At 55.5% G+C, this 15,124-nt stretch overlaps 1 protein-coding gene across 1 annotated transcript in view; it reads left to right on the top strand.

Annotated features, from left to right (window-relative positions):
- The window catches only part of gareml (GRB2 associated, regulator of MAPK1-like), a 39,786-nt gene that overhangs the window by 16,890 nt on the left and 7,772 nt on the right, over positions 1-15,124 (top strand). The window contains exons 2-6 of the mRNA XM_061241514.1: positions 1,136-1,276; positions 11,456-11,586; positions 13,880-14,772; positions 14,854-14,996; positions 15,072-15,124. The exon at positions 15,072-15,124 is cut by the window's right edge and continues 105 nt beyond it. Coding sequence (XP_061097498.1) covers positions 1,136-1,276; positions 11,456-11,586; positions 13,880-14,772; positions 14,854-14,996; positions 15,072-15,124 — 1,361 coding nt within the window. The remainder of the gene's footprint in view (positions 1-1,135; positions 1,277-11,455; positions 11,587-13,879; positions 14,773-14,853; positions 14,997-15,071) is intronic.

Genomic DNA, 15,124 nt, shown 5'->3' with positions numbered 1-15,124 from the left:
TCCAGCTCTCTGTGTGATCCAGCTCTCTGTGTGATCCAGCTCTCTGTGATCCAGCTCTGTGTGTGATCCAGCTCTCTGTGTGATCCAGCTCTCTGTGTGATCCTGATCCAGCTCTCTGTGTGATCCAGGGCTCTGTGATCCAGGGCTCTCTGTGTGATCCAGCTCTCTGTGTGATCCAGGGCTCTGTGTGATCCAGCTCTCTGTGTGATCCAGGGCTCTGTGTGATCCAGCTCTCTGTGTGATCCAGCTCTCTGTGTGATCCAGCTCTCTGTGTGATCCAGCGCTCTGTGTGATCCAGTGCTCTGTGTGATCCAGGGCTCTGTGTGATCCAGGGCTCTGTGTGATCCAGCTCTCTGTGTGATCCAGCTCTCTGTGTGATCCAGTGCTCTGTGTGATCCAGCTCTCTGTGTGATCCAGCTCTCTGTGTGATCCAGTGCTCTGTGTGATCCAGTGCTCTGTGTGATCCAGGGCTCTGTGTGATCCAGTGCTCTGTGTGATCCAGTGCTCTGTGTGATCCAGTGCTCTGTGTGATCCAGTGCTCTGTGTGATCCAGTGCTCTGTGTGATGGAGCCGCTCAGCTCCGCAGGTCACTGCGCTTGTGACACAGGCAGGCGTTACGTTAGTCATGACCTACGGACCGCTGCGGCCCTGCTCCCGCTCCTGTTCCTGACACGCCACGTGTCAGCACATCCTGGAGCTGCAGACGCATCGCCATGCCTCTCTGAACTGTTTACCGTGTGTGACATCACATTTCACCACCTCCGACAGGAAGAACAAATATTGCATTGATTAACCGTTTAAGTATCACCCATTTTGTTGACACAAGCTTGAAAATGACATGCCCAAAATAAAATGGTTACTATTCTGGCTGTCGCTTACAGAATGCAAATTGTTGGTCCTTTGTCTAGTGTTGTGGCTGTGACTGATGCGGTTAGAATGGAGCCACAGCCACAACAGAAAGAAGTTTGAATGTGTTGCTGCTTTGAACGCACGTCTGTACACACAGATGTACACCTGTTGTAAACACCTGTAGGTACTTAATCTCTCTCCCTCCCTCCCTCCCTCCCTCCCTCTCCCTCCCTCCCTCTCCCTCTCTCCCTCTCTCTCACCCTCTCCCTCTCCCTCCCTCTCTCAGGAGACCACGTAGAGGGCCTGACGGAGCAGGATGTCATCCTCCTGCACTCCTGTCGCCAGTGGACCACCGTCACCGCCCACAGCCTGGAGGAGGGCCACTACGTCATCGGGCCCAAAATCGACATCCCGCTGCAGTACCCTGGTGAGCCCTGACCCCCTCCATCCCAAAACCCGTACCCTGCTGAGTCCTGACCCAAAACCCACACCCTGCTCCATACCCTGCTGAGTCCTGACCCAAAACCCACACCCTGCTCCATACCCTGCTGAGTCCTGACCCAAAACCCACACCCTGCTCCATACCCTGCTGAGTTCTGACCCAAAAGCCACACCCCGCTCCATACCCTGCTGAGTCCTGACCCAAAACCCACACCCCGCTCCATACCCTGCTGAGTCCTGACCCCCTCCATCCCAAAACCCGTACCCTGCTGGGTTCTGACCCAAAACCCACACCCCGCTCCATACCCTGCTGAGTTCTGACCCGAAACCCACAGCCCGCTCCTGTACCCTGCTGAGTCCTGACCCCCCATCCCAAAACCCGTACCCTGCTGAGTCCTGACCCCCCATCCCAAAACCCACACCCCGCTCCATACCCTGCTGAGTCCTGACCCAAAACCCACACCCCGCTCCATACCCTGCTGAGTCCTGACCCAAAACCCACAGCCCATTGCAGTACCATGGTGAGCTGAGCCAGAGGAGCCTTGCTGCTGCTCCTCGTTTAGCGCAGTCATGTTGTCACGCTCTGTTTAAGGCCTCTCATTGGGTGGTTCCTCATCTCCCCGTCACACGTTGAAACACCTTATCGCTGCATATTCCTCACGTCGTCATGCTAAGCGGCTGCACCCCAGTGCTGGTTCACCGCTGTACGGGACCAGAGTACAGAGTACAGAGTACAGAGTACAGAGTACAGAGTACAGAGTACAGAGTACAGAGTACAGAGGCTGGCGCTCCAGGTTTAATCAGACACCGGACTGGCGATGGCAGAACTAAGGGCAGACATGTTTGCTGTGAAATCTCAGAATGGATTGGCCTCTTTTTGCACCCCTGGGGGCTCAGAACAGGAGGGACACGTTAGGTAATTAGGTTTGGTCGGGGGGGGGGGGGGGGCTGGGGGCAGGTCACAATAACAGGTTGGGGGGGCGGGGGGGGGGGGGGGGGGGTCCAGAGTTTAAGTGCAGAGAGAATGTGCCGGACTTGGCGCCAAGGCAGGGTGGGGGGGGCAGTCCGGAGGCTGTTATTGACAGATGGGGGGTGTGTGTGTGTGTGTGTGTGTGTGTGTTGGGGGGGGCGGGGGTTCTGAGGTCACCGAGGGAAGCTGTTTGGGGGGGGGCGGGGGGGTCTAAGTGCTGGATGCTCCGACGGCACACACAGCCCTGATAAATAAGTAATGTGTAATGGAGACCCAGCACGTTCAACCACCGCTGTGGGGGGGTGGGGACGTGAATGGAGGGATGGAGAGACGACAGGAAGAGGAGGTCATTAAGAGAGGAGTGGATGCGGGGGGGGGGGGGGGGTGACCGTATCGAGCGCTTGCATTGAGAGCGTTTTTATTCATTCACTCGCTCTCATAGAGATGCCACTCCGGAGGGAATGCTGTCAGTCACAAAAACAGGAAGTACCGCCTCCTGCAGGAAGACTGTCAATCACAGACGGGAAGTACCGCCTCCTGCAGGAAGACTGTCAATCGCAGACAGGAAGTACCGCCTCCTGCAGGAGGAAGACTGTCAGTCAGAAACAGGAAGTGCCTCCTCTCTGTTTGCCGTTTGATTTCATCGATTCCAGACATTCCTATGTTTTTTTTGTTTTTTTTAGTGCAACCAAAGCATTTCAGCTTCTGTTGCACACAGTAAATAATAATTCTGAGTGGGAAATAATTGCACATTCTCTGTAGATGAATAATCGCTGCCATTGTGTCCAGGTGATATAGTGTCCTGGGTCTCTGGCCCGGATTGGCCGCTGGTTGTGTTAGTGTGGGAGTTTCAGCCCCCTCCGTCTGGTGAAAGGGGATCTGTCTGTGGCTGCAGGGCCGGTGCGCTGTGCTTCAGCGCTGCCCTGTGGCACTCTGGGAGATGTAGGCTGCCCTGTGGCACTCTGGGAGATGTAGTCCACCCCTGGCCCCCTGTGGACAGGCAGGCTGCAGCCCCTCCCTCTGCTGGGGGGGCTGGCTGACTGGACCCCGACCAAACCACAGAACCACAGAACCACTGCCTTTGTAGTCAAACTGCCGTGACTAAAAGGGATTTAAGCCTCTTCCGGCCACTGTAGGGCCAGAGGAGAGACTTGCTGTCTTTCTTTCTCTCTCTCTTTTTCTCCTGGATTAGTTCTTTCTTTACCTCCCTCTCTCCCTCTCTCTCTCTCTCTCTCCCCCTCTCTCCCTCGCTCTCCCACCATCCGTGGCCTTTGTCCAGCAGTGTGGTGACCTCTAACGGAACTCCCTCACCATGGAAACCACTGCCCACCTGCACACTGACACCCTATCCCACACCAGCACATCTGGAACGATCATCAGCGCTAACAGCGCGAGCAGATGGATCTGCAAAGCAGCATAAACAACATTCACTGGATCTGTAGCACAATATAAACAACATTCACTGGTTCTGTAGCACAATATAAACAACATTCACTGGATCTGTAGCACAATATAAACAACATTCACTGGTTCTGTAGCACAATATAAACAACATTCACTGGATCTGTAGCACAATATAAACAACATTCACTGGATCTGCAACGCAGCATAAACAACATTCACTGGATCTGTAGCACAATATAAACAACATTCACTGGATCTGTAGCGCAATACAAACAACAATCACGGAATCTGCAACGTAGCATAAACAACATTCACTGTATCTATAGCGCAATACAAACAACATTCACTGGATCTGTAAAGTAGCATAAACAATATTCACTGGATCTGCAAGGCAGGGTAAACAACATTCACTGGATCTGTACACAATATAAACAACATTCACTGGATCTGCAATGCAATATAAACAACATTCACCGGATCTGTAGTGCAATGTAAACAAAACTGGAGAGGATTAAAAATGCTGAAATATTTAATGCAGTGATGTGTATGTGAATCATGGCTGCTGATGGTTTTGTGGTTCTGTGCCACGGTGGTTCCGTGTCGTAGTGGTGGTTCTGTGTCCGGGTGGTTCTGCGTTGCGATGGTTCTGTGTCATGGTCGTCAAGCGGGTTCTGTTGAGTGGATAATGCGGATAATGGAGGATCTCTGTGGAATGGAGGCTGATGACAGAAGAGTTAACTGCAGATCTTGGCGCCGGAGTGAGAGTAAACGAATAGCTTGCTCGCCCTGCACGCAGTGATGATTGTGTCTGTTTAATTACAGAACAGCAGGTGGCCTGCCTGGTGAGTCATATTTACCTGATTTGGGAAAAGGGGGTCTAATGTACCCCACAGGGGGGGCCCAAAGGTTTATATCAGGACTCCTGTGTGACTCATGGTCCACCCCCCCCCCCCCCACCCCCTCGTCCCGGCCCACCCCGGGGGCCACTGGGGAAGTCTCGCAGAGAGTCTGTCTTCCCAGCATGCACTGTGCCTCCTGCTCTGCTGGTGTTCCCAGAGTTTTGGCTCCAGCGTAATGCAATAACGCAGTGCAGAGGGAGGGGAGGGGAGGGTGGGGTGGGGGGTGTTTCCTCTCCGGGGGGGGAGGAAGGGGGGGGGGGGGACACCCAATACACCATGACGCCATGGCGACAGCTGTGGCGGCGGGTAATGAGGTCATGGCTCGCGACGTGATTGGTTGTTTCTGATTGCAGAACGCTCTGAGTCACAGGAAATGGTGAGGTCATTCCGCCCTCACCTGGGGGAGAGCTCCCATTATCATCGCTGATGTGGTGTGTGAGAGGGCTGTGTGGTGTGTGAGAGGGCTATGGGGTGTGTGAGAGGGCTATGGGGTGTGTGAGAGGGCTATGGGGTGTGTGAGAGGGCTATGGGGTGTGTGAGAGGGCTATGGGGTGTGTGAGAGGGCTATGGGGTGTGTGAGGTGTGTGAGAGGGCTATGGGGTGTGTGAGAGGGCTATGGGGTGTGTGAGAGGGCTATGGGGTGTGTGAGAGGGCTATGGGGTGTGTGAGAGGGCTATGTGGTGTGTGAGAGGGCTATGTGGTGTGTGAGAGGGCTATGTGGTGTGTGAGAGGGCTATGTGGTGTGTGAGAGGGCTATGGGGTGTGTGAGAGGGCTATGGGGTTTGTGAGAGGGCTATGGGGTGTGTGAGAGGGCTATGGGGTGTGTGAGAGGGCTATGGGGTTTGTGAGAGGGCTATGGGGTGTGTGAGAGGGCTATGGGGTGTGTGTGTGTGGGACAGCCTGTATCCTCGTGCCTACGTTGCTTTACTGGGACCCAGAAGGTCCTTGGTTCACGTCCCGCTGTAGCCACAATAAGATCAGTGCAGCTGTTGGGTCCTTGAGCAATGCCCCCCGCTCCCCCCCCCCCCCGCTTAGTCTAATCAACTGGAAGTCACTTTGGATAAAAGCGCCAGTTAAGTAACTGTGATGTAATACAGAACATCACCATGGTGACTGCAGGCTTGGAGCTCCAGTGTGGTAGTCTTGCAGAAACTGAATGCTTGTTTTTTTTTTTTTCTCTATTATTTTTGGAATAACAAACGTTCTAATGGCTACGTTTGAGCTGCAGTGTGTAAGAATGACAGTGAGTGGAGAGGAGGTGTGTGAACTGAGTGGGTGTGTGCAGTGGGTTGGGGTTGGGTTCTGTGCTCCGGGTGTAAAGCTCATTTCCTGGTCCTGCTGAGAGATGCTGCTCACTAGCGGCACAGCGGGTGGCTCCAGTGCAGGTCACTCAGACCCGTTTCAGTGTGAGGTACAGTTGTGGTAAAAACACAAAGTCAGTAACGTTTTCATACAAGAGCGTTTTGTTGCAGTCCCACATATTTTCTTTAGTCAATGTCTCCCCGTGTGTTGGTTCTCTAAGTCATTGTGTCATCAGGACAGTACGCAGTAGGCAGTAGGCAGTATGCAGTATGCAGTAGGCAGTATGCAGTATGCAGTACGCAGTAGGCAGTGATGCTGTGCGGAGGAATCGGGGGCACAGGCCTCTGGTCCGTATCCTCCCTACAGCGCGGGGAGACAGGGCCTCTGGTCCGTATCCTCCCTACAGCGCGGGGAGACAGGGCCTCTGGTCCGTACCCTCCCTACAGCGCGGGGAGACAGGGCCTCTGGTTTGTACCCTCCCTACAGCGCGGGGAGACAGGGCCTCTGGTCCGTACCCTCCCTACAGCGCGGGGAGACAGGGCCTCTGGTCCGTACCCTCCCTACAGCGCGGGGAGACAGGGCCTCTGGTCCGTATCCTCCCTACAGCGCGGGGAGACAGGGCCTCTGGTCCGTACCCTCCCTACAGCGCGGGGAGACAGGGCCTCTGGTCCGTACCCTCCCTACAGCGCGGGGAGACAGGGCCGCGGGGAGACAGGGCCTCTGCGCCCGACAGCGCGAGGAGACAGGGCCTCTGGTCCGACAGCGCGGGGTGACAGGGCTGTGGGGAGACAGGGCCGCGGGGAGACAGGGCCCCTGGTCCGACAGCGCTGGGAGACAGGGCCTCTGGTCCGTATCCTCCTCCCGACAGCGCGGGGAGACAGGGCCGGGGGGAGACGGGGCCTCTGGGAGACGGGGCCTCTGCGCTCGACGCTGATCTCAGCACTCCTGACGCTCTGATGTCTCTCCAGCTGTGGCCGTTGCTCACGGCAACCGAGTGATTCACTGCGAACGAGCCTGCACACTTTTATTTATGTGGTTTTCTGAATTTACTTTTTGGGGTTCCCGGGGCTATGAAACACCGTCTGAAGCTGGTGGTGGGGGTGGGGGGGTGTCTCCGGGGGCAACGGGAGTGGGGGGGTGTTTCCCGGAGTAACGGGAATGCTGTCTCACAGATCCGTGGAGCGTGACGGCCCCCGAATGGACAGAATTCTTCTCCCGTCCGCCCGCCCGCCAGCGCTGCCTGCCAGACCCCCACAGAGGGAGACCGGGAGGAAGTGCGGAATCTGGGAAGTGGGGATTCTGCCATTTTTAGCAGCAGGGGGGGCACAGCAAGGTACAAAACGAATAAAACATAAACATGGCCACAAATGCAAACGATATAAAAGCTGTGGCAGTCGGAGGGGTGGCTTGGGATGAGGATTGTTTCGCAAAAAAACATTTCCTGTGCTCAGAGACACGCGTGTCAGGTTAGGTGCGCTCCTGCTTTTGTCCTTGACCGAGGCTCTGGCCTCAGGACTGGAGTTGGTCCCTGGGTCCTGCCCACTGCTCCTCAGTAACTAGGATGGCACAAATTCAGAGTACAAATTACCCCACGGGGTTCAATAAAGTGCATCTTTGGGGTTTTTTTCATTTTGGACGAAAAATGCTGAAGTACAGAATGCAGAGAATATGTGTCTCTGTGTGAATAGGCCACTTGCAGCACCTGCATTAAAACCTGCGGTAACACAGAGAGAGAGACAGGGCAGCCCTGCATTAAAACCTGCAGTAACACAGAGAGAGAGACAGGGCAGCCCTGCACAGCCTGAAATCACACGATGATGAGTAACCAATCAGAGGCAGAGATGCTGACGGCTGGATGGTGCGGCACTCCTGGGGGGCTCTCTGTAGTAACGGTGCTCAAAGTGCCTGAAAAGGTACAAATGCTTGCCGCTGGGGCGGTACATTACATTACATTATTGGCATTTGGCAGATGCTCTTTTCCAGAGTGATGTACAGTTGATTAGACTAAGCAGGAGACAGTCCTCCCCTGGAGCAATGCAGGGTTAAGGGCCTTGCTCAAGGGCCCAACGGCTGTGCGGATCTTATTGTGGCCACACCGGGATTAGAACCGCCAACCTTGCCTGTCCCAGTCATTTACCTTAACCACTATGCTACAAGCCGCCCTGCTATCCTAAAGGTACATAATAAATCATACCCCTGGCCAGCAATACGTCATAAATTTGTTCCTTTTTTGCTTGGAAAATGTGCTCGTTGGTGCCCAAAGAGAACATTACCGTACTTTCAGGGTACATTTGGGAGATTTGATCCTCAAAGAACAAAAATGTACCTACAAGGTCTCTTTGTTTCTGCGACTGTGAGCAGTTTCCCCAAATCTCACAAGCTGTGGATTCATTTTCTCAGAGCTGAATATTGCCGGCGTTGTGGGGTTTTAGGGGGTTTGGGGGTCTGGTAGGATGTATTTGAAGGAAGGAAAAAGCTGGCCACTGCAGATATTGCAGTCATGCAGTGATTTCAAGTGGCGAAAAGCCCTCAAATTTGTATGCTTTCTTTCTTTATTTCTGATAGCTGCCTGGGAGAACCTGCTGTCTGAGACGGGAGAGAAACCTGTTGCTAGGTGACGGGGACTGGAAGGTCCTCCAGAGCGAAATGCTCTCAGTAGAGATAAAACCAGCAAATGAGTGAAATTCATTACAGAGGGACAGGATCTGCCTGGCTGCTGCCATATACCTGCTACAGGGGTGAGAGAGGGGAGAGAGAGAGGGGGGAGAGAGAGAGGGGGAGAGAGGGTGAGAGGGGGGGGGAGAGGGATCGTGAGAGAGAGGGACTGCCACAGAGAGTTCATAAGTAAATTAAAATGATTTGTGTAATGAAATGTAATTAGACAAATTGGAAATAATATTGGCAACAAGAGAAGTGCCTTGATGGGAGGCCAGTGAGATGGGGCTCCGGTTTGAGTCCAGCACGGTGAGAAAATGCACTGGCCTTTTATTTACTGTGCTGCAGTCTGGGGGCTTGTGTCCACATAATCAAGGACTAACCAGTATTTCACTGGGATGATGGCATTCGCATATGACGGTAGGGAGGGAGAGAGAGAGAGACTTGGAGAGGGAGAGAGAGAGAGAGAGGCTGTAGAGGGGGAGAGATGGGGAGAGGGACTGACGGACAAAAGCTGGACTGCAGCCGGGGAATTGCGGCTTTCCAAGGACACAGCGCTGTTATCACATCGGAGGGCCGGCTGGGGGCTTGCTATTCTTAGTCTTCCAAAACATCACATTCCCGCTGACGCACGGCACAGAGAGGGGACAGAGCTGGGATCCCCAGTGTCCCACAGCACAGAGAGGGAGAACCTGGTCACCTGAGAGGGGTAACCTGGGGAGGCTGGGTTCCTGGGTAACGGGGGGATGTTCGGTTACCTGGGTAACGTGGGGATGTTGGGTTACCTGGGTAACGTGGGGATGTTGGGTTCCCTGGGTAACATGGGGATGTTGGGTTACCTGGGTAACCTGGGGATGTTGGGTTACCTGGGTAACCTGGGGATGTTGGGTTCCCTGGGTAACATGGGGATGTTGGGTTACCTGGGTAACCTGGGGATGTTGGGTTACCTGGGTAACCTGGGGATGATGGGTTACCTGGGTAACATGGGGATGTTGGGTTACCTGGGTAACCTGGGGATGATGGGTTACCTGGGTAACCTGGGGATGATGGGTTACCTGGGTAACCTCCGCAGGTCTGGTTGACCCTAATGCCCCCGCTCACACTGTGGGAATGAGCTGTGCTGCAGGCTGTGTGCAGGCCTCAGTTCCTCACTGTGGCAGTGTCTGAGGGGCCCTGGGCATGGCATCCAGCCCGTTAGAGGCAGCCTGTGTTTTGGCTGCTTGCGCGGCCATGAAGCGCAGCTTGCCTCAGTGAAACAGCCCCAGTGTGCGTGTAAATCAGTGGCTGTGAGATTGAGTCTGTGAGGGGGAGAGTCGGACGGTGCGGTATATTAAAGTGCTAAATCTTCCTCTGCCAGAGTTTAGGGTCCCCCTGGCATCGCCCGCGCTCCTCTGCACCTCCACCCAGACCGCTGCTCCTTCCTGTCATTGGCTGTTTCCATGGCAGCAGGGAGGAACGGCAGAGAGGGATAAGATTGGGGGGGGGGGGGGGTTTCCATGTGTACCCCCTGCTGGAGTGAGTGTGATTGGCAGGACAGAGGGGGGGCTCTTTCGGGATACCTGGAGGCCTGCAGAGGCGAGGGCTGCATCTGCTCACCCCCAAATGAGCGGGGTATTCAGGACTTGCGGACGCCGGTGCATCTGGGAGGAGCTGGTGGGGTCCAGTTTAGCTGTGTGTGCTCGGCATTAAACTCGGCCGAAATTTAGGAAGTATTACATAACATGTTATACAGCAGATGTTCTATCCAAAGCAGTGTACAATAATCGCATACCAAAGGTCATTAGAATACAGAACGGGTCAGATAAGGTACAATTCACAAAGAATCGGTTATCTACAGCCATGAATATTAAGCCTAGTACGCATGGTAAATGGGCCAAGTCCGTAACTTGGTATTCAGTCAGAACTCAGACGATGGAGATTTCGGGTCGAGTCGAGACCCTTTGGGGCCTACGGCCTCACCGGCCACACGCTGCGCCCGTCCCGATTGGTCGACAGCCCTGCAGGACGGCGAATAAAGGATCGTAGTGTCGCCCGATCACTCGGCCAGACTGTTGCTCGTCAGTGACCCCTGGTGGCCAGCCGGGCACCTGCAGTCTGCTGCTGCAGCTCGTGTGCGCGCTGCAGACTTGAGAAGCGGCCGCAGTTTGCTGACATCACGCGTTTCCAAGGAGACGGAATGCTTGTTGACGAGTTTGTCTGAGCTCTCCCGAATCGGTCCCGGAGATTGCAGCTTGTCAGTACGCCAGACTGTCAGTACCCCAGACTGTCAGTCCGCCAGACGGGCAGGGAAGGCCTTCGTCAGCCTCCACTGCTCTGGGCTGGTTGTGACGGACGTCTGGCTGTCCTTGCTCCTGGCTGTAGTCTGCCGTTTGAACAGTGCAGAAATGACACCCCGCAGACTCAGGGGGGCACGGGGGGGGGCCTGTGCACCACACACCCTGGTCCCCCCACACTTTTCGGTTCCTTAATTTGCTGATTCCCCATCAATTGACCACAGGCTAATGTGCATATCTAACTCCACTTCCATGACATTTGGGCGACATTGGCTCAGGCGGTAAGAGCAGTTGTCTGGCAGTCGGAGGGTTTGTCAAAGTGTCCCTGAGCAAGACACCTGACCCCTAAATGCTCCTGACGAGCTGGTTGGTGCCTTGCATGGCAGCCACTCGGCGTTGGTGTGTGAGTGTGCGAATGAGAAGCATCAATTTTACTTTGGATGAAGGCGCTATATAAATGCCAACCATTTACCATTTACTTCTGCCCTGTGGTGCAGATTGGTTGGTGGGAGACTTTGCGGGTGTCCAGGTGACAGGTCTACTAATGAAGTGCTCAGTGAATGTCTGATGACCAGCGTGTCAGCAGTGTGTGAACGGTGTGTGATTCCTGTGCCCATCATCGTGTGATTCCTGTGCCCATCATCGTGTGATTCCCTCCCCAGGGAAGTTTAAGCTGCTGGATCAGGACCGGGACATGAGGGAGCCGGTCCAGTACTTCGCCAGCGTGGAGGAAATCGCCGGAATCTTCCCCGACCGCGTGTTCGTGATGGAGGCCATCTCCTTCAGCGTGAAGGTCAGTGTTGGGGGGGGGGGGGGACATTGACTGCTAACCGCTAAGCACTTCAAGCCATGCTAACTGCAAACCAGATCTCCAATTTAGCCATTTCTACAACCCTGTTAACCGCTAACCACCATCCATCAGGCTAACCACTAACCACCATCCATCACGCTAACTGCTGACCAGTTTTCCAATTCAACGATTTCTACAGCCACGCTAACCGCTAACCACCACCTGCCTACACGAACTTATTGTTACAGTTATTTACCTGACACTTTTTATCCAAAGGATAAAACTACTCTGGAGCAATGTTAAGGGGTTAAGGGCCTCGCTCAAGGGCTCAACAGCTGCACTGATATTATTGAGGCTACACCGGGGCTTGAGCCACCAACCGCTCCAGGTCTACAGGCACTTTAGCCGCTAGGCTACAGGCTGCCCCAGCTGTGACCCAGGTGACCCCATATGACCTTTTCCTCCGCTCACGACAGCAACCCGTGACCGCTCGAGATCGAAACCCCCTGCTCCATTCCCGTCCTGGAGGAGGGGGAAGAGTTATAACCACCTGCAAATAAATCACCGACATTTTATTTATTTACAGTTCCCATCGTGCCCTCTGCTGGTCTTCACACACGCAGTAAAGAACGGCGGGATTAAAAGTTTGATTTGCGGCGCCGTCTCGGCTGATGGGTGCCGGGGTTACCGTAGGGGGGGACGCTGAATTTACGAGCCCCTCTGTCAGTATCCCATCATCGGACTGTACCAGCTAGGCGGCGGGGGGGAGGGGGGGCGTCGCTATGGAGACGTCCGATGTGAAATGTTGAAATAAGCTCTGATTACACAGCCTGCCGTGGGGGGCTAAATGTCGAGGCTCTCCCAGCCTGCGCTCCGCTAACGGAATGCGGCGCTACATCAACACAGGGGATCGGACGGATCAGTCCCAGCGCCGGGGGCCCAGAGGGACCGGACCTGCCGCACAGCCGGGGTTCTGTGTGACTGGACCTTCATCACACCCTAAATTACACATCACAGCCCCTCCCTGCTGTACTGTAACACCAGACACACCGACTCCAGCTACTCTCTCACAGACTGGCATCTCTCTCTCTCCCTCTATCTCTCTCTATCTCTCTATATCTCTCCCTTTCTCTCTCTCTCTCTCTCTATCTCTCTCTCTCTCTCTCTCTCTCTTTCTTTCTCTCTTTCTCTCTCTTTCTCTTTCTCTTTCTTTCTCTTTCTTTCTCTTTCTTTCTCTTGCTCTCTCTTCTCTCTCTTTCTCCTCTCTTTCCCTCTCTCTCTTCTCTCTCTTTCTCCTCCCTCGCTCTCTCTCTCACGCCATCCGTCCATCTGGTGTGCATATGCGTGTTCACGCTCCCAAAACTCAAATTACTTTTTCATCGACGGGTCTGGAAAATTATTTTTGGATGCGCTTCAGATGGCAAGAAAATCTCAGTCTCTGGACCCAAGTGTTCCTAAGCGCTGGTAGAGCAGGAAATGCGTTTGTGTCGGAGGGGATTTGGCGTATTTTTCGGGAACTGCTCCAGATAACCGCTCACTTCCTCCCGTGTGTTTTCCAAAATATTTCCCCCTGCCTGATTGGCTGATTGTGATAACCAACACTGCTCTCTGGGGACAGAGATTAGGTTCTAACGAGGCTGGATGTTCAGCGTCCTGACACGTCCAACAGTCTGATTACTCCTGTCCAAGACATGCAGATTAGGTTAATTGGAGTCAAAATGACCCACGAGGTGTGCTCCTCCTATAGCCCTCTTGCACTGGCCTCAGAACTGAGTCCCCGGGCACTGCACTGTGGCTGACTAAGATGGGTCACGTGCAGAGGGGCGGCCCGTAGCGTAGTGGTTAAAGTAAATGACTGCGACACACAAGGTCGGTGGTTCTAATCCCAATGTAGCAACAATTAGATCCGCACAGCCGTTGGGCCCTTGAGCAAGGCCCTTAACCCTGCATCGCTCCAGGGGAGGATTGTCTCCTGCTTCGTCTAATCAACTGCATGTCGCTCTGGATAAGAGTGTCTGCCAAAATGCCAATAATGTAATGTAATGTAATGCAGAGGACACATTTCACAACTGTGACACCTCTAATGGAGCTGGAGTAGAGTTCATTAGTGCTTCGCAGTCCCAGACTGAACTCACACACCAGTTTGCCTACATCACTGAATCATAGCATCACTTCGATGAGCTCCGGTTGAGCAGAGTAAGACCGGGGTGGCAGACTCCAGCCTAATAGGTCTATAATAGCCAAGTAGTGAATCTAACGTCACGGCACTAACCTCCGTCTCCTCCCCCCCCCGCAGGTGGTGTCGGGGGAGTTCAGCGAGGACAGCGAGGCGTACAACTTCACGCTGCAGGCGGGGGACGAGCTGACGCTCATGGGCCAGGCGGAGATCCTGTGCGCCAAGACGGTGCGCGAGAAGTCGCGCTTCAACACCATCCTGCGGCGGCTGGGCCGGGGCGGCACCTTCAGCCGGCAGGTGAAGGGCAAGATGCCCTGCCTGATCTGCATGAACCACCGCACCAACGAGAGCATCAGCCTGCCCTTCCAGTGCCGCGGCCGCTTCAGCACGCGCAGCCCGCTGGAGCTGCAGATGCAGGACGGCGAGCACACCATCCGCAGCATCATCGAGAAGGTGCGGCTGCCCGTCAACGTGACGGTGCCCAGCCGGCCGCCCCGCAACCCCTACGACCTGCACGTCATCCGCGAGGGCCACCGCTACAAGCTGGTGAGCATCATCTCCAAGACCGTGGTGCTGTGCTGCGTCCTGCGCAAGGAGGAGGCCGCGCCCTTCCACTTCCTGCTGCTGACGGACATGCCGCGCTTCCTGCTGCCGGAGGGCCTGCTGCGGGCCGACCCGGCGTTCGAGAAGACGGCGCTGGAGTGCGCCCTGCTGTGCCAGGAGCACTTCAACGCCGACGACTACTCGCGCGCGGTGCGCGAGGTCAAGACCGACCTGGCGGAGGAGTGCGGCAGCCCGCGGAGGGTGCGGCTGTGCCTGCAGGGCCTGGGCTCGGGCTCCCTGGGGGGGCCCCTGGGGGGGCCCCTGGGGCACGCCCGCGACGAGATCGCGCAGTCCTTCCAGCGGCTGTCGCTGTGCGTGTACAGCGGGGTGCTGCCGCACGCCAACGGCGACGGGCCCTCCCTGCTCACGCAGGGCTGCCGGGACTCCCTGGGGGAGCAGCAGATCCTGCCCCACGAGCTGCTCACCCCCGGCGACCTGGGCGGGCTGGGGCTGGGGCTGGGGCTGGGGCTGGGGCTGGGGGGCGGGGGCGGGGGCGGGGGCGGGGGCGACCCCGAGCGGGAGTACATGACCCCCGACTGGGCCGAGAACGAGTTCCGGGGCTCCGCCCCCGACCAGGCCGAGATCCCGTACGAGGAGCTGTGGGCCAATCAGACGACGGGGAGCTACGGGGAAGGCGGGGTGATGTCCATCGGGCTGGACTGTGGAGGAGGAGGAGGAGGAGGAGGAGGAGGAGGAGGAGGGGGTGGAGGCGGGGGAGGAGGGGGGAAAGGGGAGCAGAACCTCATCTCCTTCAACTCCTCC

Source organism: Conger conger, chromosome 5 (assembly GCF_963514075.1).
Source record: "Conger conger chromosome 5, fConCon1.1, whole genome shotgun sequence".
Lineage (NCBI taxonomy): Eukaryota > Metazoa > Chordata > Actinopteri > Anguilliformes > Congridae > Conger > Conger conger.
This window is presented reverse-complemented; position numbering and strand designations above follow the sequence as displayed.